Below are 24,968 nucleotides of genomic sequence, written 5' to 3' on the forward strand. Positions count from 1 at the left end.
TAATTCACTTATTTAATTTCACTTTCAGAGTGATATAAGACCAATGTCTTCTCTCTCCACAGTTACCCTCCATGCACAACACTCATTGGGTCTGATCTCTGCCTGGTTAGCAGAAGACATGAAAAGCAGAGATAAGACCAGATTCACCTACATCAAAAAATGCAGATTTCCTGAATATGTTGAAGACTTCACAGCTGTGTAGTCATAAATGGCAAGAGGTTCCTTTCACTGCTTCTGTTGAAAATGAGTAGATATGGGGTAACAGTCACACATAGGCCAGGACCTCAAACCAGTGGGTGCAATATCCCACTATCACTGCAACTGTTATTATTAACAAGAAAGAATCAGTAAAAGAGGTTAACTTCACAAAACGTATTTAAAAATCCCTGAAATATGTATACAACAGCCTGTTTGCCAGGATTACCATTATAACTACTACTATGATTGTACATGTATGTTGCAAGAAGTTCTGTATTATACATGGAATCATATATATTGCTTCCCCCGTTCCCTTCATTCTAGATTACAGATGTTTAATTGCTGCATTTCAGTCTAGTTAAGATATAATATTCAAGTAATAACATATTCTAATGGAGCAGGGAGGCAGGGAAAATGAAAAATTTACTGTCATGTTACACAACTACATTTAAAAATTAAATAGAACAAATGTAAAATTCTGGTGCATATACAATACATTGGTTAAGATTTCTAAAACTAGGATTTTGCTGGTTTTTTTTTTTTAAAAAAGAAGTATCACTTTTTGTGATACTATAATTATGCACAATAATTTATACCTAATAAGAAATAAAATTTTCCATATTCCACAAAATATATATAACTATAACATTCACATTGCTAGTTTAAGAAAACAAATGTGAGTTTTACATATTATGTAGCAATCTTTGTGGACTCTTCTAAATCAGTATATGTAGCCTTGATTAAATAATTCTTGAAAAAGAAATCTGGTTTGTCCCATACAAAACATCAGATTTTTTTTTAAGAAAAGCTAAAAGCTAAATAAGTTTTCCCATTTCACAATGGAACAATTACAAGCATAGTTTAGTTAACGGGAGAAATCTACAATATGATAGTAATGAAACAATGAGAAAATATACATAAGGTATTGTCCTCATAGAGGGATTCTGTGTCAATTTCCACAGGGGAATGAGCCAAAACTGAATCTTTTTCTAATCATATTGTTTGGTAAATTCACCGAAGAAAGCAATGCAACATATTAGTATTCAGAGCTAAGCCACATGATTATTAGATTCATCATTTAATTGTACCACTTGAGGCTGGAGCAGTGATTAAATGTTAACAATGTCATAATGAAAATATGATTTAATTCATTTATGTTCAAGGAACTAGTTACCTAATGAACTTTTGTCTTGTTCACCTTTGTTCTAGCAAAACCTGGATGGGATACAGGTGATGTTTTTGCTCATGAGAGAGATTTCTGTTCAGTTACTATGACTTCCTAAACCCAGTTCCTCATCTCTCATTCTATTCAGGAGGTCCCTGGGACCTGTTTGGAGAAGAAGGACAAACCACTTCTATGGATTACTATTAGCACCACATTAAAAGGAACCACTGCTTTGTATTCATCTGTTTTACAGTAGGATTAAAAAGCTTTAGGGTCACTAGAAGAGGTTAGTAATGTCATTTAAGAAGATGGAATGTTGTATATATGTTACTGAAATGAACAGGGATGAAAGAAGTGAACTGTAAATTTGTTTTAAGAAACCTACATATCAATTTTTTTTTAAAAGTGCAAACATTGTTATAACTTGTTTAAAAGACAGTAATTTAGAAAGACTCAGAAATTTGGGTCACTGGTTTTTGGCAAATATCAATGCAATATCTCTTTCAGATATAAAAAAATGGGGAATATATCTCATTTTGTTTTGGTTTAGCATCTTGTATGACCCATAGTTATAACCACTGTTATTTGTGAACCATGGGTTATGGCTTAGCATGATGTGCTAGTCCAACCATTATAGTTGGTTCAACCCATTCGTGACCAAGGAAATTAAGTAGAATGTGTGCATGCAACAATGTACAAAGATGTGCATAAGCTCTCCCATATTTTTGTGTATAAAAATATGGGGGAGTTTATGAACGTTTAATTTCTGCTGCAGTCTAAAATGGTACAGCCCAACAATACACACACCACATAAAGCAATTATCATACATTTTAGCTCTTAGCTAACATAGATTTCAGGCAGTCCACTCCAGCTGCTCTATCTTATTCTAATTTTTTTTTGCTAATAGAATATAAAATATTTACATAGATATTTTTCAGATTTTATAAAATTGCACACTGCCTACCATTGTAGCTAGATTTAAAAAATCATCCACCCACCCACCCAAAAGGACTGGATGTTATATCAAGTTTGCCTTATAACATAGTTAAAATATGCCAATTATAACATAGTTAAAATATGCCAATTCTTTATCAAAACATTTGAAAGTGTTTTAACAAACACTCAGCTTCACATAAAGAGAATAAATCTGTTTCTTCAACCTGGCACCCTCCAGATGATGCCTACATTTCCAAACAGCGTAACTAAAGACTAAAATATCAACACATCCTGAAATGCCAAGTTGGAGAAGCATGAACCAGGTATTTAAAATACACAAAATATCCATTTCCCAGAGCCGATAATTTGAATCAGATTTGATAAACATAAAGCAGCATTACTGGAAGCTAATTTGGGAGGGGTGGGGGAGGCACATGGGTCTTGCCATATGCATCTTAGGGCTTTTCCACTTCTCTGTTCTATATTAGACCAGCTGTTTGTCATTCTTCATAAAGGATTTATTCTCTATTGATTCTTAAGACTTGTCTATGGCTTCTCCTCTTACAGAGAAAGATTTCCTTAATGGTTATGCCCAGACCAGGCTCACCCAACTCAAACATTTCTGGTGTTTTTCTGGCACTTGCTGTGGTGTCATTGCAACATTTAATTATTAATTGGTAAATAGGTGAGTCAATTCTAGTTGACAAAGGCAAGGCCTAACATAATAAGCTGTGAGTGAAGGAAACATTTTTTGCAGCTGTTAACTGTTAGATCACTTGCTAGGGGTGTAAATTATTTCACACACTGTCTTCAGGAACTCAAAAAGTAACTGTAGTTACAAGTTCATTTTTATCAGATTTGTGCATTTGAGTTGAGAAGATACCAAAGTCAATGTGGGGAAAAATATTGCTGCATGCCCAATTAAAATACTAACTTAACTTTCTACTGTTAGAACTAACTCACTGATTAAAAAAAACCATATCTGTGCATCTTTCAGAAGAATGGACATCCCATGCTTTCAAAGCCAAATGCCTGGAGTCATCTGAGGAGAGCCATGGGTTGGGTGGAAATGGAATAAAATGTATGACTGGAAGATTACTTGCCAACAAACATTTTAAGTACTGATGCACTCTATTTTGGGTTTGTGATTACTGCTACTAAGCTCTCATCCAGACCAGCAATTAACCATGGGAAGCTAAGAGGTAGCTTCCACTCACCTCAATAGAATATGAGATCCCCAATGCAGCGGTCTAAAAGCACCTCAAATTAGAACAAGCTGTTGCTATGTCTTAAACCCCTGGATATCCAATCAAGTCACTTATTTTGCTACTCACCTAGAGATTATAATGCAAGTCCACTGAATGGAAAGTATATGCATATATAGAATCAAAGCAAGCTTATACACTGCACATTCCCTTTTGCACTAAATAAAAAGGTTCATCATAATAATAATAATAAAAATCACAATTAATATCAGTGAGCTTTCTAAGGAGGAGTTGACTATAAGAACAGAATTAAGACACAGGAAAAATCTGTTTTCTATTCTGAAAATCACATTCCCCCCTCCCCCCATTATTAATTTCAAATAAACTACTAGCCCAACTAGCACAGCTTTCCCCACAGTGTGCCTCCAAGTATTGGGACCACTGGAGGAGCTCACTTTGGAAAGGATTAATCAGCATAGACACAATACTTTTCTTAACAGAAAACTCACTCATTAAAAAAATAAAATAAAAGGTTACCTTATCAGCAATGATTATATCATAAAAAATAAGTTTAAATCATACAAGGGCATATAGAAATGCATACTATTATCTTACTACAGAGTATGTTTTAGAAATGCCCCTGCTGTCAGGAGGTAACTTGTGAGCATGACAAGGAGCCAGGTTGGCTAATCGAAGTTTACAGAGAGGGATGTATATGGTTCAAGAAGTCACTGATGCTTTAAAACTTGATGGTGTTGAAAACGGAGAGCTTGTTCCAGAAGTTGCAGAAATTGAATCGTGGTTGGTTGGGAAGATTGAGGAGAAAGTTAAGGCAAATACAGAACAGGAACAGAAGTGTTTGCCCATATTTGTGATCTGTCTTCTCTCTTTCTCTCTTTCTTTTTTTCTTTTTGGTAATAGCTGCTTGTCCACAGAGTTATGATGCAGATGGCTGTCCGAAGTTTTGCTAATACCTGATATTTCAGATAACATAGTAGTCAAACATAATATTGTTCTAGGCTACCTAAGTTTTTCATGAAGTGGATGAATATCTGACATCCAAAACCGAAGTAGCCTGCAATAGAAGAAAAGGATGGTAGCAGTAAGCAACATTTTAAAATTATTTTTTTATGCAAGTGCACATACCCCTTTTATTTCATTTCATTTTTGCTTTAAGAAAGAAGAGCAGACATTGAAAGAAAGGAAAACCCACAGATAATTATGTAGAGCAATGAATTAATAAGTCTCTCTCTCCTCAGATTCTATTATTGGAATTCTCAATCAATAGTCTAAAATGAATAGAATTCTGAAACACCAAGTTCTATTGTCAGAAGCATTATTTTCAATGAAGCGAGAAAGAGGAAAAAAATGTTAGCTCAAATGTCAAACTTGTCCCTTTGGCCGCAAATTTATACATTTCTGTTTCACCTCCTTCAGATATTTATGGAATTGTAAATAATGCCAAAATAAATTAAAAACTACAAATAATATTAGTTTAAAGCCACACTATGATACACTTCTGAGAGACCCAAATGTGCTTTTCCAAAAGGCAACTGGACTTTGTTTTTGTTTTTCTTTGAAAACATTTCGCTTCTCATCCAAGAACTGAAGAAGCTTCTTGGATGAGAAGCAAAACGTTTTCAAAGAAAAAAACAAAAACAAGAAACTCCAGTTGCCTTTTGGAAAAGCACATTTGGGACAACCATGACCTTAAGTGATGATATCCATTTCCAAAGAGCATGGTTATATAGTACCAAAAGCTAACCAAAGAGTAGATGCTACCAAAAACACTATAATCCAGTTTGGGACAATAAATACATACTGCTCTCAAGTAATTAAAAAAAAATCCTACTATTACCTCATCTTCTTCTTCAGATACTTTAATAGTATTATCCGGGGATTTGACAGGTTTCTGCGTACTGGTTCCATTTGTCTCGGCCTTCCCATGCTCAGCTTCCCACTCCTGTAGGACTTCGTCTATGTTAAAACGCCGCCGATAATTTACGAAAAAGTTTTTCACTTGCACCACAGATTTGTTTCCAATGACATCAGAGATTGCTTGAAAATCACGACCGTATTTCCTGATTGCTACAAAAGAAAACAGATCTATCAGTACCATTTCTGAAGCCCAGAGGACAATGTATATAGCCTTCAAACTCATACTAAGGAATCGTGTTCAGAGTAGCATGCATTTTCCCAAGCGTGCAGGGAGCTAGATTAGACTGAGTGGCCTAAAATCATCCAGTAGACATGGCTGTGAGAATTTAGCTTAGATCCCCTTGTGACCTTGAATGAGATGTCAGAATAAAACTTGATGAGTGCGTATTTGCATCAACAGTACTGCAAAAAATGCATGCTGTAGAGGCTGTAGAGAATTTATTGACACAGCAAATGAACCTCCTTGAGATGGAATGGATATACTATTTATAGTTTCAAAGTCAACAACTAGATTTAAGGGATACATCAAGGGTCACACTGTTTCTAAACCAATTATAGGTTTATAGAAGAGTGGTAAATCTTGGCTTTCTTAAGATTCTGCCTCAATATGGTTATTTATTTATTATTTTATTTTATTATCAAACATGGCCACCAATCTCATGCAAGACAACTCTACAATAAAATTAACAACTTACACTTATCATAAAACTAATTAAACCAATTATGTTACTAAAACTATGTTTGAAAGTATTTTATATTTCTTATGGCCAAATATAGATTTAGCTAAATTTCCTTTTAATTTTTCTTATCCCACACTTTGGGATTCTCCCCCCCCACCAATAATTCTTTCTTCTTTTGTGTACTTTGCTTATCACTGCTTCTCCCAAAGTATAAATAAAATGATAGTTATAAATTAATTTAAGGCCATTCAATTCAAAAGCCTAACTGATGAACAATGTTAAAAACAAATTAAAACCCAGCAACAATCTTTTAAAAGTGAAGCAATCCTAAAAACTTGATACACCATCAAACATCAAGAGTACTATGAAGGACTTCACCATTGGTTAGCCCAGTGAATATAATATGCTATCTAGTATGCTGTTCTCATGATGAAAAACATCATATCAAGGCAAGGTTTAGAATTAATAGAATTCCCTATTCCATCAGGTTTAAAATTTTGGGCTTGGACAATCTGAAATTGTGCCACCTGAGATCCGATTTAAGCATAGTACACAAAATTGTCAGCTACAACATCTTGCCTGTCAATGACTTCTTCAGTTTTAATAGTACACGTGTACACAATAGTACATGGGCAAACAGTCAATACAAACTCAAGATAAACTGCTTCAAACTTGATGGCAGGAAATACGATTTCAGCGACACATGGTCAACGCCTGGAATGGTCCACCTGATTCTGTTGTTACAGCCTCAAACTCTCACAGTTTCAACTTCAAACTTTACCATGGAGCTCACTCCCTTCTTAAGAGGTCCGTAAAGGGGGCCATAAGTGCCATAAGTGCACCAGCGTACCTACCGTGCCTATCTTACTGTCCCCATTTATTTGTATTTACTTCCTTTGTTTATGTTCATATCTATACTTGTTATCTTGTACATGTTTGACAAATAAATAAATAAATGAGGTGAATATGGTGATTTTAATGTTAATTGTCATTTTTTAAAAAAAAGTCAGCAAGAAAACTAAACTCTGTAATCTGTGTAATTATTTCCCCTTTTTAATCTGTTTGGTACATTTTTCTATTCCATCTATATGAGTATATTCACATTCTTGGTTTAAATATTTCAAAATCATTTTAAAATGAAACAAAATATTAATAGCACAAGCAACTATCCTATTCCTAAAATATTTAATTGATTAATACAGAGCTTCTCAAATCTGGATATGCAACGATCCCCTGAAATTATGAATTTGTGTAAATGACATCATTAAATACTATGCTTATCAATTTCAAGACTTGCTGGCTGGATTTCTACAATTGTTTGTGATCGTTTAAGTGGCTAATACACCTCTTACTCCAGAGGTTTCTCCTTTCCTTTTGGCATCTTGTGAGCAAGATCCAAATGCTACTACTGCATTTCCTCAATGGCAAAATCCTATGGCCTTGATGATGCCTTCCTTTCCTAGTCTGCTGTAATGCTAGTGGTATTATCGCTCAATCGAGATGCGTTGCTGTACTTGAATCTACTCAGCCACAATTCCATCTACCTGCAGATTCATTGCCAACCACTATTGCAGGAAGGGGAGCACTGTTTCAACTTATCACTGGGACATTCACATTTCTCATAGTGGATAGGAGAAACAGGGCTCTCAGAAGGGAATCATAGATAGGTATAAAAACAGCATCACTGGCTGCAGAATAGAATGTAGGTTTGAGAAGACTTGTCTCCTCTGCCTGAACAAACCACATATGACTCTTATCAAATATGCTCCGTGCCCCTGGGCATACAAATTTGATCAAGAAATAAATGCTAATGACTAATCCCACAGGGACTCCAAGCTGTATTTCTATGTTAATAAATACGTTTCCACAACCTGACGAAAGCAGAAACAAGGACCTCTTCTTGTAAGCACACTCTTGTAAGTATTCCTGCAGTGGCTGAAATTAGGCACATTTTGTATACCCACAAAAACTATTCTTATGTTTAAAATATGCACACTGAATACACACACACACACACACACACACACACACACACACACACTCTGTCAGAAATACAAGAATAAGGCTAGCATATCCAGTCAAACTGCACCCACTTCAACCAATAATCATGACTTGGAATATGAGGAACTGGGTCAGTCATCATCTGGCATATGGGAAACGGTCAATGCAAAAATGAATTAGTTTGACCACCCTACAGTAAATGTAGTTCAGGTCTCCAAGGTTAGCACGAACCCTAAGACATGAGTCAGAAGCAGAAATTTGGTGAATTATTTCAGTGGCCAATGAGGAAATGCTCCATCAGAAATCAAGACACAGGGTCATCTTTCCTACAGACAGGAATATATTTGCAACGCCATACCTTGCACTGCAAGAAGCTGTTCATCTGTGGTCCAGCGTGCATTAAATTTCAATGTTACCTAAGCATCATGAAACATAAAGAGAATAATTTACTTAGATAACAGATGTGCTTTTAAACCTCAGCCCTCAAACTGTATACAAATGAAAAAATGAATACATTGCTTGAGCAGTCATTTGTTAAATAAAGTCTGCATTATTCTTTTCAGCATGTTTTTTAAAAAAAATATCTTTTCAAGTGGAATTATAGAGGTAGTTCATTATTTAGTTAACAACATTTTAATTTATAACAGCAGAAAGGGATAAAGGAAGTGGTCAATGATTTTAGCACAAGGTTAGCTACAAGAGTCCATGCATGGGTTGGCATTGTCAACCAAGTCAAAATTGGAGGGCTTCTGGACTGTGGCTTTTAGTATCTTCCTAATTGTGAACTGTGGATCTCTTCTCATCCTAACTCCAATACTGGAGCTAGAAAAGGAACTGGGGTAATTTCCCAAATTGCACTAGGCCTCAGAAGCTCCTGAAGGACCTTTGCAGCCCAATGTAATTATAGGGATAAATGGCAAATTTGATCAACTTAGTCAGGTGCCCTTCTATAAACTTCAGAAAAGAAGGGAAAAAAACATAATTTCCTATTAGAACACAAGCTTACCTCTGGTAACCTATATTGCTCTATTCCCCCTTCAAGTTTCTCTTTCAGAGAGCTGTTTGTTTGTTTGATATTTTGAATCTGAAAAGAAAGGTTCCTCTTTCAGTATGGATAACATACAAAGTTTGCATAAAATTTGATCTAATTTCAAATATTCCCTAAAACATTGGTGGGGGGAATATTATCTATTCCCCCCCACTAATAATTTAAACAAGAGCCCCCATTCCTCCAAGAACCACAGTTTCCCTCCCCAACTAAGACTGGGGTCTTGCCCTTTTTCCCTCCCACCCAAACATCCAATAACTCAGTAGTTGAGAAGCAATAATGGGGAATAGGCTCTTTCGTTCTTAGCCTTTTTGGGGACTTTCTAATGTTGATACTTGCAAAAAGAAAAAGATACTAAGTTGGATGATTCCCAACAGAACCCTTACATTGTTAAAATGATTGCATTCCCATTGCTTGCCTATGTCTTTCTTTTGAACACCACAGCATTTAAAAAACAACAAGCCTAACTCAACCTCTGAACTGGAGCCACTCATTATTTTTATTTTGTGAAGATGCATATGGAGGTTTTTTTCTCACAGTCTGATCATAATAAAAGCTATCTATCTACCTGCCAGTGAAACGTATAACACTGGTGATGCTGAAGGCTGAAGTTGTGTTTTGCAATCCACAGCTTTCCATTTAAATGTCTTTTTAAATTAAAATAATCTTTTAAAATGTCAAGTAGAATAGACAATGTGGCAAATATAAAAGGAACTGATCATTGTTACATGGATGCCCATGGGACCAAATAAATGACCAGTGCAGATATAAAAGTTTTCAGAAACTAGAAAGCCCAAAGTGTGGAGAAACATGGAAACTGATTTATGGAAATCCGTAATGACGTCCTGAGTAAGATACAGGAAGTTGGCAATTCATCTTGCTGCACTGTAAATAGAAAGCCAAGTTGAAATAATTCTCCTCTAAAATGTACTGCAACTGACAGCTTGTTAATCAGGTCTCATCCTGATGCAAAACATCTCACCCAAGCTATAAATCCTCCCAGGGAGCTGTGAAGTTGAGATTGTTTAAAATATGTATCAGATGATTAAAAAGAAGCCTCGCTCTGTTGCCAGGAGAAAACACATACCTGTCGCTTGATGGAGACGAGCTCCATATCCAGTTGCCTGAGCAAAGTGGTGGCAGCGGTTGCGTTGGCAGACACGGCTTCCACGTCTTCCTGAGAGAGAAACATTCCTTTGGGAGGTTTCCTCTTGGCCCTGTTCTTAGCAGCCTGGGTACTGTGCTTTTCTTTCTTTACCTGAGGAATTGTTTCCACGGGAGGAATCTGCAAAGGAGAGATCTACCATATGTAAGCCTGATGATTCAATCACAAGCTATCCACAACTACTCTCACTTCCAAACATGCCCCAAACCTGAGGTGAACAGTCATTAAGTGTATTCTTTTTCCAAGATCCTGCATTACAAAAGCCAAAAGGGATAAACTGCCTTGCTTCATCTTTTTACTAAACCAGTGGATAGGGTCAGCATTTTCACAATTTAATGGGTGAAATGGGCATCTAATTTAAATCTTCCCAGAACACAGAATATCCCTGAATATGAGTTCTTGAATCTTTAGGGCATCCATTTTGCCCTTCAAAGTTCTTCAAAAAAGTCAACTTGCACAGTAGGCCTGTCCAGTACAAAGGCATCATGGCATCATTCTTCTAGCTTGCCATTGGCCAAACATCTTTTAAAATCATATAAGGCTCTCTGCACATTGAGCTGTGAGACAGTTTGTTGGTGATGCCCAAGTACTTTTCTACTAAAGTAACAACAACACTGAAAGAAGAGACACAAGAGCACAAAATGCACCCATCTTGTTAAAATGAAGTAATAGCAATAGCACTTAGACTTATATTCCATTTCACAGGCTTTACAGCCCTCTCTAAGCAGTTTACAGAGTCAGCGTATTGCCCCCAACAATCTGGGTCCTCATTTTACTAACCTTGAAAGGATGGAAGGCTGAGTCACCTTTGAGCCGCTCAGAATCGAACTCCTGGAGTGAGCAGTAAATTACCCTGCAATACTGCATTCTAACCACTGCACCAACATGGCTCTAAGTAAGATGTAAGGAAGTATCTTCCTTACATTCTGTTACTGAAACAGAAGATAAATGCACTAACCCAAAAACACACATAATACAATAACTCCAACATATATGAGAAATACTCTTTTACCAAAGATTACCATCCCATCTTGAGAAAAGGACTCAATACCCCCATAGAGAACTAAAGTGACAACATCCACCATACATCCAACATCCACCATACATTCCAAGTATGCCACTGAAAACCAACCAAAGCACTCTTTCCAAGCTCTGGCCATCAGCACCTCAGTTTAATAGTGTATCAGAAATAAAGGAAGATATCTCAGTTGAGCATGGGGGTGGTTGAATTAAAAAAAAAATCTAAAAATTATGTTTGATATGCAATTTCGTGTGTGTCAGCCAGAGGGGAAGAAGAAGAAACTAATTTAAGACAAAACATGAAGGGTCAGATGATTGCAGGCTAATCCTTAAAGCTCATTCCTTTTTATATGCAGCACTGCAAAACTGAGGGATAAAGATTTTTGCATTGGTATGAAATCTGCCCTAGAAAAAGGTCTTTCAGGGACAAGTATGAAACATAAAGAATGAATCTGAAGCACTGTTTTAGATTCCTGCAAAGGAACACTTAGATCTGCCTGCCACTCCACTAGCAATGTAATTTTTAAAATTTCTACTGAATCTTTTGATAACACTAAGGACATGTCTCCAGAATATTAAAAAGACCCTTAAAAAGTTCCCTGTTAAGGGAAAGCCATAATTGCTTCTGCCTTTCTTCAAATGAAAACAGCAAAGCATAGAGGCATCAAGCAACCACTACAGAGCTTTCCTACTCTGAGGAAAATAACCTCCAAGCTTAACCGGAAATTGTACAGTATACACAGAATTCCCAGAAGATTCTGCCTCTTCCAATAAGGGGGGGGGAGGTGCATGAGCCTCACCTTAGTTTGACAAGTCCATTTTACCTGAAAAGTCATGCTGCCTGCTTCCCTCTGTCCATTTCTAATCATTTTTTATTACAATGTGCACCTTGAAGGAATACTAGTCGATTTTAATCATCCTTTGGTCTTAAGCCAGTGACTTAAGCCAGCTTTCAATCTTGATGCTGGTCTTTGGTTTGAAAACAAACTTGATCTAGCATTAATTAGGATTTTGCTAGCTTGAGCAAAGTACTGAACACAGAATGCTCAGTAATGGACTGGGCATACATGAGAGAGGGATTCAGAGAAGGGCTGGCAGGAAAGAGGAAAAGAAACACTTCCCAAGACAGTTTCCCTCAACCAAAGTTAATATATATATACCGTAATTAAGCTCCTTGTCTTCCTTAGACATGATCCTATGCCCACACTGATTCACTGAAGCATATTCAAAGCCACATGCAGCATTCATCTAGTACTTATGTTGAAAGACTGACTTCACATATTACAGTAAGCTGTATTATATGGGTTTATCTGGTTTAAGTTTAGCATGTTAAGGTGAACTTTGCTAACTGCAGTTTATTTAAGACATTATATGTACATACTGTACATTTGTCCAGGAAGTCTCTGAGAATTGGACACAACTGAATGGAAGGAAAAAATAGTGTAGTATGCAAAACAAACAACGTATGAGGGGATAGAGATATGCCTTTATAAGGACATTTGTGTTTCCCAGCAAAAGTCTAGCCAGAAAATCTTAGCTACTGTTAGCAGAAAATAGCTTGATCTATATAGGTCAATAACATAATAGGGATTAAGGACAGTTTTATATATTACTGTGTTTTGCACTGAAAAATCAAAGCATCCACAACACCTCTCACCAGCTTACAAGTGGTAAGAGTTCATCTCTCTATAGTATGGAATAAATTAAATTCCAGTTTTATCTCTTCCATAGCTTAGGCTATGGAAGAGACTCCTAGTTCTTAGCTGTCACATTTCAGCACAAAGATAGGCGGTCACCATTCATGTTTTCAACCTTTCTGTAAATTTGAAAACTTAGAAAAACATGGTGAGTTTTTTGATGCCACAAACAATCATTGACTAGCAGATGCAAGCCAACTTGGCAGGCATCTGGAAAATACATTTTCAACAGAAATATGCCACTAGAGATGCTTGGAGAAGATATTTCTCATTGCACACTGTAAATGGAAAATGGCAAAAACATAGCAAATCATGATCATCTGACCACAGGACTAGGCAACCACTTGTAAATAGAAACACTACTTAGACTTATATACCGCTTCAAATAGCTTTACAGCTCTCTCTAAGCGGTTTAGAGTCAGCATATTGTTGTGACCCAGGCCCAAGTAGGTAGTAATCGACGCAAACAGTTCCAAAACAAACAGACTTTATTGGAACAGGTGAGAATTAGCTCATTCTCAGTGTAGTCCAAACTAAATTAAAACAAACTCTTCATAACACAAATTCTTCACCAACTTTGGTATAATTAGGCAAACTGCCAAAGGGTTCTCTTGGCAAAAGTTCAAAAACAGAAGACGCCAACAAGAGATAAGTGCAGCAATACTATCAACGTTGTTTTCTGACAAAGAGCCCAAGAGCCGTTGCTGGTCTTTTAAGCCTTATGGGAGGGGCCAATCATCTCTGGCCCTACTCCCGAGTCATCCTCTTTACTTTAGCTGCTCTTGCCTTCTCATACGTGCACTAGGAACAGGCTCCTCCTGTTCCTCTGCCTCTCTATTGTCAGCCTCTGGAGGCTCCGGAGTCCGCACATCACTCCCGGATGGCGCTGGCCCCATCTCTGCCTCCGACACAGAACCCTCATCCGGGCCTTTCCCAGCCTCCAGGACTGGCCCATGTTCTTCCTCAGGCTCATCGCTGTCCGACTCTGCTGCCAGCTCCGCAGGCTGCTGGCGAACCACAACATATATTGCCCCCAAATGTGAGATGGTTGACAAATGCTCAAAAAGCAATCATGAGGCCAAAATGGTGGTGGTGCTATGCAGCAATTGTAACTTCAAGGATGGGTTATAAGTAGCTTTTTAAAAAGACTGTTATAACTTCAAATGGTCATGAATCAATTCAAATCTCACTGGGTCAAGGTTGACTCAGCCTTCCACCCTGCTGAGGTCAGTAAAATGAGGACCCAGATTGTTGGGGGCAATATGCTGACTCTGTAAACCGCTTAGAGAGAGCTCCAAAGTGGTATATAAGTCTAAGTGCTATTGGTAATCAACCTTGCTAAGCAAGGATATTGCTATATTGCTCCCGAGTACCTGAACTTAAAGAACTCTACTTAGATCCACATTTCCTTATTAAGTTTATGTAGGAAAATAGTTTTACTTTTCCTCCTATGTGCAAATATTGAAATATTATTTTTTATGTTAAGCTATAACACAAATTAAAAAATTATTAGAATGGAAGAAGAGGTCATTAATATAATTTAAGAAAACTGTGATGTGAACACTGAAACAAAATATTTTAAAATATCCCCTATTACCATAATAATGTTTAATACTGTTTAACTGAATGATAAAGCTATGAATTCTGCAGGTGAGGGGGAACATAGGCATGTTACTTCTAGAAAAATATGACAGTAAAGGAAAAATGTACATCCTCTTTCAGATTTAATGTTCTGGGATAATTTTGGATAATCAGCTATATCACCTACAAGATTACAGAGCTGTAGACCAGTTAGCTTTGTCTTAACAATTTTTTCCATGAAAGATTGCTTGTTGCTTTTAATTGTATCACTACAAAATCTGCAAAGTAAAAGTGGATGGTGGACTGGTTAATAAGACAGGGACTGAACCATGCTTAACATATTTTTAAATTTTTAATTTTTAATTGGTTTGTCATTTTAAACTGGGGCCAAATTAATATATATTCTTTTAATTGTTCTTAATGTTTGTATTGTATGTTTTTATCTGGCTGTACACTGCCCTGAGTCCCTTGGGAGAAGGTGTGGTATATAAATTTGAAATAAAATAAAATAAATAAATAAAATAAAATAAAAATAAATGCCTAATTATTTCCCCCACATAAACCCACCACTTCTTGAAAGCAGGAAGTGGGAAAATAGGACATCCTTCTACTTCAAATTATGTCATCACTGGACACACAAGCCAGCATGCACACATTACTTGCATAAAAGAGATATTATGAATGTTTTCATAAGTATTTCGGATAAAAACAGGGGTGAAATCCAGCAGGTTCTGACAGGTTTTGGAGAACCAGTAGCGGAGATTTTGAGTAGTTTGGAGAACTGGTAAATACCACCTCTGGCTGGCCCCCTGAGTGGGTTGGGAATGGAAATTTCACCTCTGGATAAAAGAGATATAGGCAAAATGATGAGTTTAATTTTTTTTTTATTATTATTATTATTATTATTATTATTATTATTATTATTATTATATTTTTTTATTCATTAAACATGAAACTCAGTCAACTGAATATTTAAAAATATATCACAAATATCATTGATTGGCTCTGATAGTTGATACAGGTTGCTGCCAGCATCCTAGGTATCGACCAAGTATCTTCTTAAAATGTATGTTGTTCTGAGTAGCACAGTCTTTTGCAGTTCCACTGGTGTTATTGCAGGAAGCTGCAATTTCTTGATGTACTTTGTAAAATTCTTGGACATGGTGCCAAGTGCCCCGATGACAATGGGTATCACTGTCACATGTTTCATCCATAATCGCGTAGTTTCAATGGCCAGGTCGTGATATTTCATGATTTTTTTTCAGTTCTTTTTCTTCGACTCTGGCGTCTCCTGGTACAGCAATATCAATAAATTGTACATTTCGGTTTTCAACAACTGTGATATCTGGCGTGTTGTGTTCCAAATGACAATCCGTCTGTATTTGAAAGTCCCACAAGATCTTCCCCTTCTTATTTTCAACTATTTTTTCCACTTTATGTTCCCATGACTTTTCGGATACAAGTAAGTCATATTTTGTACATAATGACCAGTGGATTAATTTAGCAATTCGGTCATGTCTAGCTTTGTAATCAGTTTGTGTGATTTTGCTGCACTCATATATTAAATGTGAAAGAGTGTCAACTTTGTTGTTGCAAAGTCAGCAGTTTGGATTGTCAGTAGATTTTTGTATCTTTGCTTTCATGGCATTAGTTTGCAGTGCTTGATCTTAAGCAGCAAGTATTAAACCTTCCATTTCTTTCTTGATGGTTCCCATTTTAAGCCATGTCCATGTCAAGTTGTTATCACGTTTTCCTTCAATGATTTTCAAGTGCTGTCCATGCAGTGCTTTGGGTTTCCATCTATTTAATCTGTCATCTAGCTGTTTTTCCTTATATTCTGTCTTTGTTTCTGTTGTTTTAATAATGTTCTCCGTTTTCACAGCCTGCAGCAATTTTTCTGTACTTTGGTTCACACAGTCATTCAAACTCCGTTTTTCTTCTTCTACAGTTTGATGGATTTGCAACAGCCCTCTGCCCCCTATTCTTCTTGGCAAGTAAAACCTATGAATGTCACTTCGTGGGTTGTTGTTGTTATTGTTGTTGTTGTTATATCAAGATCCCTAATCTGGGGCTTTGAACCAAAAATCTTACATCTATAGTGAGAGTGCAGCTTATAGCAATGCTAGCTAAGGAACTATGATGATTGAAGTCAAAAGTCATTGTTCTTCTTTATTCTGCATGTGTTAGACTGTGCCTAAAATATTGCAATCAGTTCTCAATTCCACAAATTAGGATGGGGTCTGAGAAACTAGAGCCTATCCAGAAAGAAACCAAGAAGGGGCTGGTGGCGAGGGTCTTATTAGGAATTCATGGAGGCACTGAGTATAATAGGATTTCTGAACAGGTATATTATAGAAGAGATGAAGAACTGTTCATAATTGCTGCAGAACACCAAAAGAGTTATGAGGAAGTAGATCTCAGTTGGACATCAGGAAAAAATTCCTAATAATAAACAGAGACTGCTTTGGGAACAGGCAGGATCTTTTATCCTGCAAGGATTTAAACAGGTTAGATAGCCATCTGTCAGTGATGCTATAACAGTGGATTCCTGCAGTGAGTGGGGAAAGAGACTAAATAATTTTCAAGGCCTCCTTTCACCTATGATTCTATGTCCCACACATTTGAAAGGTACAGGGTTAGGAAGGTTGTAAGAGTGTATAAAAAACAAAGGAGTGTAAATCAACATACGTTATACTATCTGGAAAGGGGACAAACTCAAAATATGACAACCATCTGTTTCCTTTTGGAAAACACAGGAGATACAAATTAACTTTGATTTTCACTCTGCATGGCTACGTCCACTGTTCTGGACAGCATTGCAGGGAATCAATAGCAAATCAAAGCTTATGGGGATAGGCAGAACTAAAGCCTGCATTTATCTTTTTTTATAATAATGTTATTAAAAATTATAATTAAAAGATAAAAACTACTACCAAGAAAAATAAAATTAAAGTAGAAAGTGCAGAAAATAAAAATAATAAAAAATAAGACAGAAAAAAAATAAGAATATGGTAAAAGAAATGACTTCCCTTTTCATCACAAATATGAACAACTTTAGTAAGTTATCTCCTTATCTTAAAATATAATAAATTTCTTCTTCCCATATTTTTTTTTAAATTTATATCATACCTTTATTTTTATACCCAACTCAAGGCAGCGAATATATCCAACACACCTTCCCCTTTCTATTTACTCTACAAGAACCCTGTAAGGTGGGTTGGACTGTGTGAGTGAGTGACTGGACCAAAATCACCAAATATGGCTTTCATATCTCATGTCTTACCTATATATACAATACATCCTTAAAGCTTTCTCATTCAGTTCCGATCAGCCAAAGTCCATTAAATATTACCAGAAATAACATGTTTGTTTTAACCGTGATCAATAAATAAATTTTATATTTCTTCCCTCTACTTTTAACAATCTTGATCTTTAATCCCTTCAAATAATGTTCTAGTTCTTGATTTCCTTTCATTTTTCCTTTGCCCTTTTCACAAAATACTTTAGTTTTAATAGGTCTCTCAATATAAGAAAGTTATCCAAGTTCTGATATGTTATTTGTTTATCTCTTTTCATTAAGACATCAGCCAGTTTCTTTTTGATGACAGTATCGTTTTCTATATGATTCTTGTACCCTGTCATTTTAAAATCCATGTTCAAATCGGTCTCAGTCTTTCTTTTTTTAAAAAACACACTCAAGAGGCAAACCCAAAATTAACTTCTGGGTTCATTGTTCAAAAATATCCCTCTATATTTCCAAAGTTAAAATATTTTGCTCCATTTAAGCATTCTTCTCATTTAATTGTAATAATTAGTTCCTTCTGGTTCCCCCTAGTATCCAGCCTCCTCATCCTATCCTTTTAAAAAAAAAAGAATTCAAATGAAACTATTTTCCCATGGGAAGGATTCTTATAATTAATTTCAAAATCTTATTTCAAATCCATCTGGATCATTCCCTTTTTGTAACTTTCCAAAATCAAAACTGAAATTACCCTTTTGCTGTTGATTCCCAAAGAATAAAAAATTAAGTCCTTAAACTTGTATTCAAAACTTTTACACTAAGATTGAAAGAAACACACCCAATGATGTAATACCCATCAATCTAAAACAGTTAACAAAGCCATTTTTGAAAGTGACTAGAAAAGAAATATGCAACCCAGTTTGAAAGTACTAACAGTGGCTTGTGCAAAAAAGAGGGCTATTCCCTCATCTCCCAGAGCTCAAATCCACTAGAGACTGCTATGTTGCAGTCTCCTTATGAGAAGCAACTGTGTGGAGAATGTGCGGACGATCTCAAGTCCTCTCTTGTACAGAGAGGAATTATAAACAGCCAGTCTACTTGCTGGCTCTTCATTTTCAGTTGCCATGTTTTCCCCGAAAGTTACATTTATCAAATGTAAAGTCTATTAAAAAGATTTTTAAAATTTAGCTAATTATACACCTCTCACTGAACAGCCATCCAACTAATATAGTTGTAACCTTGGTGGTGCCAAAAACTGATACGAAACTTTAAAGAAAAAACATTGTCATCTTTTCTTAAGAACTTGAGATATTGGCCTTGTGAAACGTATCTTCTATCTTTACACTTACACCATACTTTGAATCTAGATAAAAATAACTCCGCAAAAACAAACTGATCAAATCCATCACTTAGTTTCCCACTGTGGTCAACCAGATGCCTCTGGGAAGCCCATAAGCAAAATACAATTGCAAAAACTTTCTGCAATTTATTATTCCCCAGAAACTGACATTCAAAAGCACACAACATATGGATTTCAAGAATCTGTGAAGTTTGTTCTAAATCTGTATGTAGTTAGTTTGGTCCTAGATCAGTGTACTGTGAAAACTCAGCCACTGCAATACATAAGCAATTGTTTATGAAAGAGATGGACAACTTTTGGTAGTTGTTAATAATATTAAACTTTTGAGAAAGGAAAAGTCTAAATTGTATATTTTTAGACAGCTAGTTTGTTTTGTTTTTTGGGGGGAGTCATTTTTGAGTTTTTAACATTGTTAAGCTTGTTTGGGAGAAAAAGAAATATATGGTGAAATATGGTTAAACAAACCATTGCTTATTTGGCAAAATATGGTTAAATATTTGGTTATATAAATGTAATGCAACCTGCAATCCTACCACAAGCTGCTCCTTTTATTAACAGCAGTAAGGGAATAATTTTGCTGCTGTAGGAGCCCACAGTTATAGGATGTATGTGCAAGCTATAGCTTCAGAGGGATGTTCATCTGTCTAGATAGTTCCTATTTTTTTATTCCCTGGTGAAGGAGTCATCCCATCTTCTAATGGGAAAAATCAGAACCTACCCACCCCCTTTTCTACCTATTTCTGGTTTTATTAACTGAATGTACCAGTATATACACATGGGATTGTAAAAGGGAAAAATCTTAGCAGGTGCTTTTATGCTACTGTTGTTCCTCAATAGAGGTTCTTGTTTTAGGACTAGATCCCTGTTCATCTACATCAGTTCCAAAGTAATCTCTAAGTTTGCTGATGGAGTCTTGCGCAGCTCCCTTGGGAAATACAGAGGGAAGGAGAATGGAATCTGGGATCTTCCACATCCAAAGCAGATGCTCTCTTACAGATGTAGATACTTTGTCCTGCAATCAGGGAATTACTTTTCATATAGTGACCTCCTTCCTATACTCAACAAGTCAGTCTTCCAAGTTTTCACTGAAAATCCAGCTTCCCGGTTGTGTCACTAGAGCTATGGATTCTCTGGCCATCTTACTGCTTGTGTAAGCATGTGCAAAATATTTTTATTCCAATTCTTTTAGATTCAAAACACCCATTTTGAGAAAAAAAGAGCTGTTCAAGATTGTCATGAGCTGTTCTGGAAGACTATCAAGCTAAAAAGCTCTATTTCTATTTCAAGAATGCTCAAGATGTTTTCCATAGCTGTATTGTGGTGTAACCTGCTGTTCCTGCCCTTTCGTTAAAAGATCTAGATTATAAACGCATATTTCGTGAAGGAAGAAATAGCTAATGCAAAATTATATTTGTAGGCACCTGGGGGTTACAGGGTACAGGCAAGGAAATTCTCAGCATTATAAAAATACAATATACACTTAAGATTTCTGGACTGAGGATTTGGCATGAAGACAATTTAACTTATTTTGAACTATATTAAATGTGTCTTTAATTACCAACCAATGACACACTAAGCCCCAAACTGGAAGCTTTTATTTAGCATTACATTATTAAGAATATCAGATAAATTCATCCACGTCACTTCAACAATAGCACTGTAAAAATTATGAGAAAAACACGATACAGGAAAAATTTCCAGAGTTCAGTATTAGAGAGCTGCTTCTTTATATCCTCTTGTTCAATGCAGTAATCCTAGTTCTCAGCACTCAATGTTCATCGTTTCAACAATCCTGCCAAGTAGGTAAGGCTGAGAGGCACTAGAAGCAATATCTACTCCAAGGTCACTCAGTGAGCTTCATGGCTGAATGGAGATTTGAACCTGGATTACATCAGCCACTTTACCACAAAATGATAAAGTTTACTTACTGCACTAATCCATGTTCTGATGGATTATGATTTGAAGCTACAAACAAGCTACAAATGGCTGGTTCATACAACATGAATCTAAGTAAGTCACTTTATGATTATAGTGATATGTGAACTAGACAGGAAGCCTGAAATGAAACTAAACTAGATGAACTACTTCCATTTTATTATCAGGCTATACATTAACAGAATCTTGCAAATCTGAAGGTACAAATTTTCCCCCATCACTTTTACCAGCTTGATTAATTAGGGCAGGTGCTAAATTTCTTTCTTTCTTCTAAGCCACTTAATGGGGCTCCTTTTTCTCTTCTGTTTCCCAGGCAGCATCTCTTCCTCTCACTCTCCAAGGTTATCCACACATTATATTACACTCTTTACTTTGTTGACTTGAACCATGGGGTGTCATTCTATGTAAAATAGAACTGTGTGATATAGTGAAATCAGGAATGGCTGATTCAGAAGTAATGGCACTGAAATGTTTAAATAGTCAGCTTTTAAGATGCGTCTAGTACAGTCATACCAAATTTTGTAATCCAAGTCATTGTAAAATAATTTTTATGGTCGGAACTGGTGTAATTTATATTTTTCATATAAAGAAACAGTGAATCAATTTCCAAGTAGTGGCTATGAAAATATTAAACTTTGTTTCAAAGTCAAATGAATATACATAATTATTTCTTCCCACAGCATAACTGAAGAGTTACCCTAATTGATTCTCTGTGCCCTTATTATTGCCAAGAATTAGTTCTTAAACATTGGAAAGACAAATTTATGGCATCAATTACCCGATGGAGTGAAGAGAGGAAGTTACTTGCATCTTGTGAATGAAATGCCTATAGATGCTGATTATGCATGGACAATTACAGTGAAATATGGTTATCTGTTATTGAAATGGTTATATAAAATATAAAATATATCTTGATATGCATAAGAATCCTATTTATCTTGTCACTATTGCATTTTTTATTTTTGTTTTAATTTTTCCTCTTATTTTTTTCCTCTCTGTTCTGTTTTATTAAATAATCCACACACACCCGCACCATAAATTTACAGAGTTGGAAGATGCAATTTAATAGCAACAGCACTTAAGACTTATATGTTACTTCACAGTGCTTTACAGCCCTCTCTAAGTGGTTTACAGAGTCAGCATCTTGCCCCCAACAATCTGGGTCCTAATTTTATTGACCTCAGAAATATGAAAGGCTGAGTCAACCTTGAGCTGGTGAGGATCGAACTCCTGGCAGTTAGCAGAATTAGCTTGCAAAACTACATTCTAACCACTGCACCACCACAACTCTTAATTTAATTTAAGACAGAAAGAGAAACTCTCCGTTTAGGACAAAAGTCCACATTCCCTAATACTTTGTTGTCCAGCCTCTGATTAAATAAACACATTGAAAGCAAGCTCTCCAGCTCCCTTAGCCAATGGTTCCAGTGTTAGACTGCTCTCACTGTAGGAAGTGCTTTGTAACATTCGATATAATCTGATTTCTTGTGAATTTAGTCCATCCTGTCCCAAAGGTGCTTTTTCAAGAGGCAATTGGACTTTCTGTCCCAGAAAGTCCAATTGCCTCTTGAGAAAACACTTGGGACAACCATGACCTGAACGACTGAGAATCTCCATAGACATTCAGTCCATCCTATGCTCCAGGACAGGTCTCTTCACTACTCTTCAGGTCCTTAGAAAATGCTATTGTATGATCCCACCCAGTTGACTTATCTCAAAGCTGAACATGCCAAGTTGTCACAATCGCTTTGTAAGACTCAGATTGTCTTTTATCATCCTTGCTTTGCCATTTTCTGCACCTGCACCTTTCTCTGACTCTTTTATAAAATATGGTGTCCAGTATTTCAGATGGGAGATGAAGAATACCAAATAAAATGGAACGATCGCTTCCTGTGATTTACAAACTAGGCTTCAATTGATGCAGCCTCAAATTGCATTTGCCCTTTCAGCAACTATGTCACACTGCTGACTCATATTTAGTTTGTAATCAACTATAATTCCAAGCTCTTTTACACAAGTACTTTGATTTCTTTTTCTTACATGAAGAACTTTGCATTTGTCTCTGTTAAATTTCATTCTGTTTTTTTTTAAACCATTTCTCTAAATTGTCAAGTTCATTTTGAATCTTATTTCTGTTTTCTTGGGCACTGGATATCCAACCCAATTTTGTATCATCTGTATATCTGATATACAATCTTTATACTTCTTATCCATTGTTATCCTTACTGAGCAGCTGGTACAATCATTTACTTCTCTTCCTTTTATTTTGAATGTAGCTGAAGATCTTTTTGTTGTTCTTTACATCCTTCATTAATCTAGTCTCATTCTTTCTAGACACTATCTTTCCAAGTCTTGAGAGCCCTTTGTGGGTGGCCTTGCTATTCTTTTCTGCTTCCTATGTGATTTTTTCTTTTTCTTTCATATCTTCAATAAGATGTATGATTTCATCTTTTACCTTCTTCCCCTCCCCCTTTGTTGGAAAAAATTGCAAATATGCTTTCACAATTTCATTTTTAGAAATTCCCATGCATCTCTGGCTCCTTTTTCTACCAGTTTCTTTTTGTATGGATTTGATTTTATTACAATCTGCTTTCTTGAATCTCAAGGCATATGTCTAACTACATTCATCTTCAGTTTCAGTTCCCTTTAAACATCCTAGTATTAAATCATTGCATTTATTCAAAATTACCTCTATTTGCTATTGATTGGCTGGATTTGGGGACTTCCTGACTCCAAAATGTATCTGGGCAGCTCATAATATCTAGCATAATACATGCCTGTAATTTAAAACAGGTAAATGATATCCAAAAAAAAAATTGATAGGTATTCCATAAACTTTAAGTTTCTAAAATAAAGGAAAAACCCTACTTGCAATGTAGATAGTATGGTATAACTTTATTATTTGCCCCTTTTAAGTTGTTGGCTCTGAAACCATACACCAATAAATCATATTGGGGGGGGGACCCCCACTTCCTGCTTGGATAATAACAAATTTTTGGCAAACAATATGCCACTTATGCATATAGTAATACAATTATGTATGCCAGATTCCCCAGATACATTTTGGTATCACTTATGTATGAATGTTTGAAGATACACTGAAATCTGAAAATCCAGTGTTCTACATCTAAATTCGAAACATTGGATTCTCAAATCAGTGAATAAACTGCAAATTATGTTGGGGTCAATTCACCCATCACTTTCCAACACTATTGTGCTATTCACTGTTACATAGTCTTAATAAATTTGCCTTACTAAAACTTAATGTACCACGTCCATCAAAGGGGTAGACTTTCAAAATATATTTATTTACCAAACTAGAAGCCAAATATATATATATATATATATATATATATATATATATATATATATATATATATATATATATATATATATATACAAAATAAGTATTCATACACTACAATAAAATCACGTACAATGCAACAGAAATCTCGGGTTTTGCCTATCAGTATAAGAATATTTTTGCAGATGAAACTTTCTGTATTATAATGCCGTTGTATTTCAACTGATATATGATAGCCTCTTTGTCTTGCATTAACTTAATTGTGTTATATTATTTTATTTATAGTAGAAGTCTTTGGATATTTATATATTAATGAAGCTTTTATTAAAATTCAGCCATTAAAATCCAATTTGATTACTAAGTAGATGACTCAAAAGAGGTGCAAGTACAATAATCTGCAATTTTTTTAGGACAGAGGCACTCTTTTAAAAAAGTAAAAAAAATATTTAGCATCTGAAGATACCAGAGGACTTCAGCTGAGTGAGGTTGGAAA

General features: G+C 35.8%; 1 protein-coding gene across 2 annotated transcripts in view; it reads right to left on the reverse strand.

Annotated features, from left to right (window-relative positions):
• Window positions 1-602: 602 nt before the first annotated feature.
• RCOR1 (REST corepressor 1) overlaps window positions 603-24,968 on the reverse strand; it is a 182,247-nt gene continuing 157,881 nt past the window's right edge. The window contains exons 8-12 of one of the 2 annotated variants that reach the window (XM_034418516.3): window positions 10,260-10,472; window positions 9,131-9,208; window positions 8,483-8,540; window positions 5,364-5,593; window positions 603-4,580 (exon numbers count right to left, since the gene is read on the reverse strand). In XM_034418516.3, coding sequence (XP_034274407.2) covers window positions 4,539-4,580; window positions 5,364-5,593; window positions 8,483-8,540; window positions 9,131-9,208; window positions 10,260-10,472 — 621 coding nt within the window. In that variant the 3' untranslated portion in view covers window positions 603-4,538. The remainder of the gene's footprint in view (window positions 4,581-5,363; window positions 5,594-8,482; window positions 8,541-9,130; window positions 9,209-10,259; window positions 10,473-24,968) is intronic. The other variant, XM_034418517.3, reaches the window with a different exon arrangement.

This window comes from Pantherophis guttatus, chromosome 1, assembly GCF_059756535.1.
Source record: "Pantherophis guttatus breed Tessera chromosome 1, ASM5975653v1, whole genome shotgun sequence".
Classification (NCBI taxonomy): Eukaryota; Metazoa; Chordata; class Lepidosauria; order Squamata; family Colubridae; genus Pantherophis; species Pantherophis guttatus.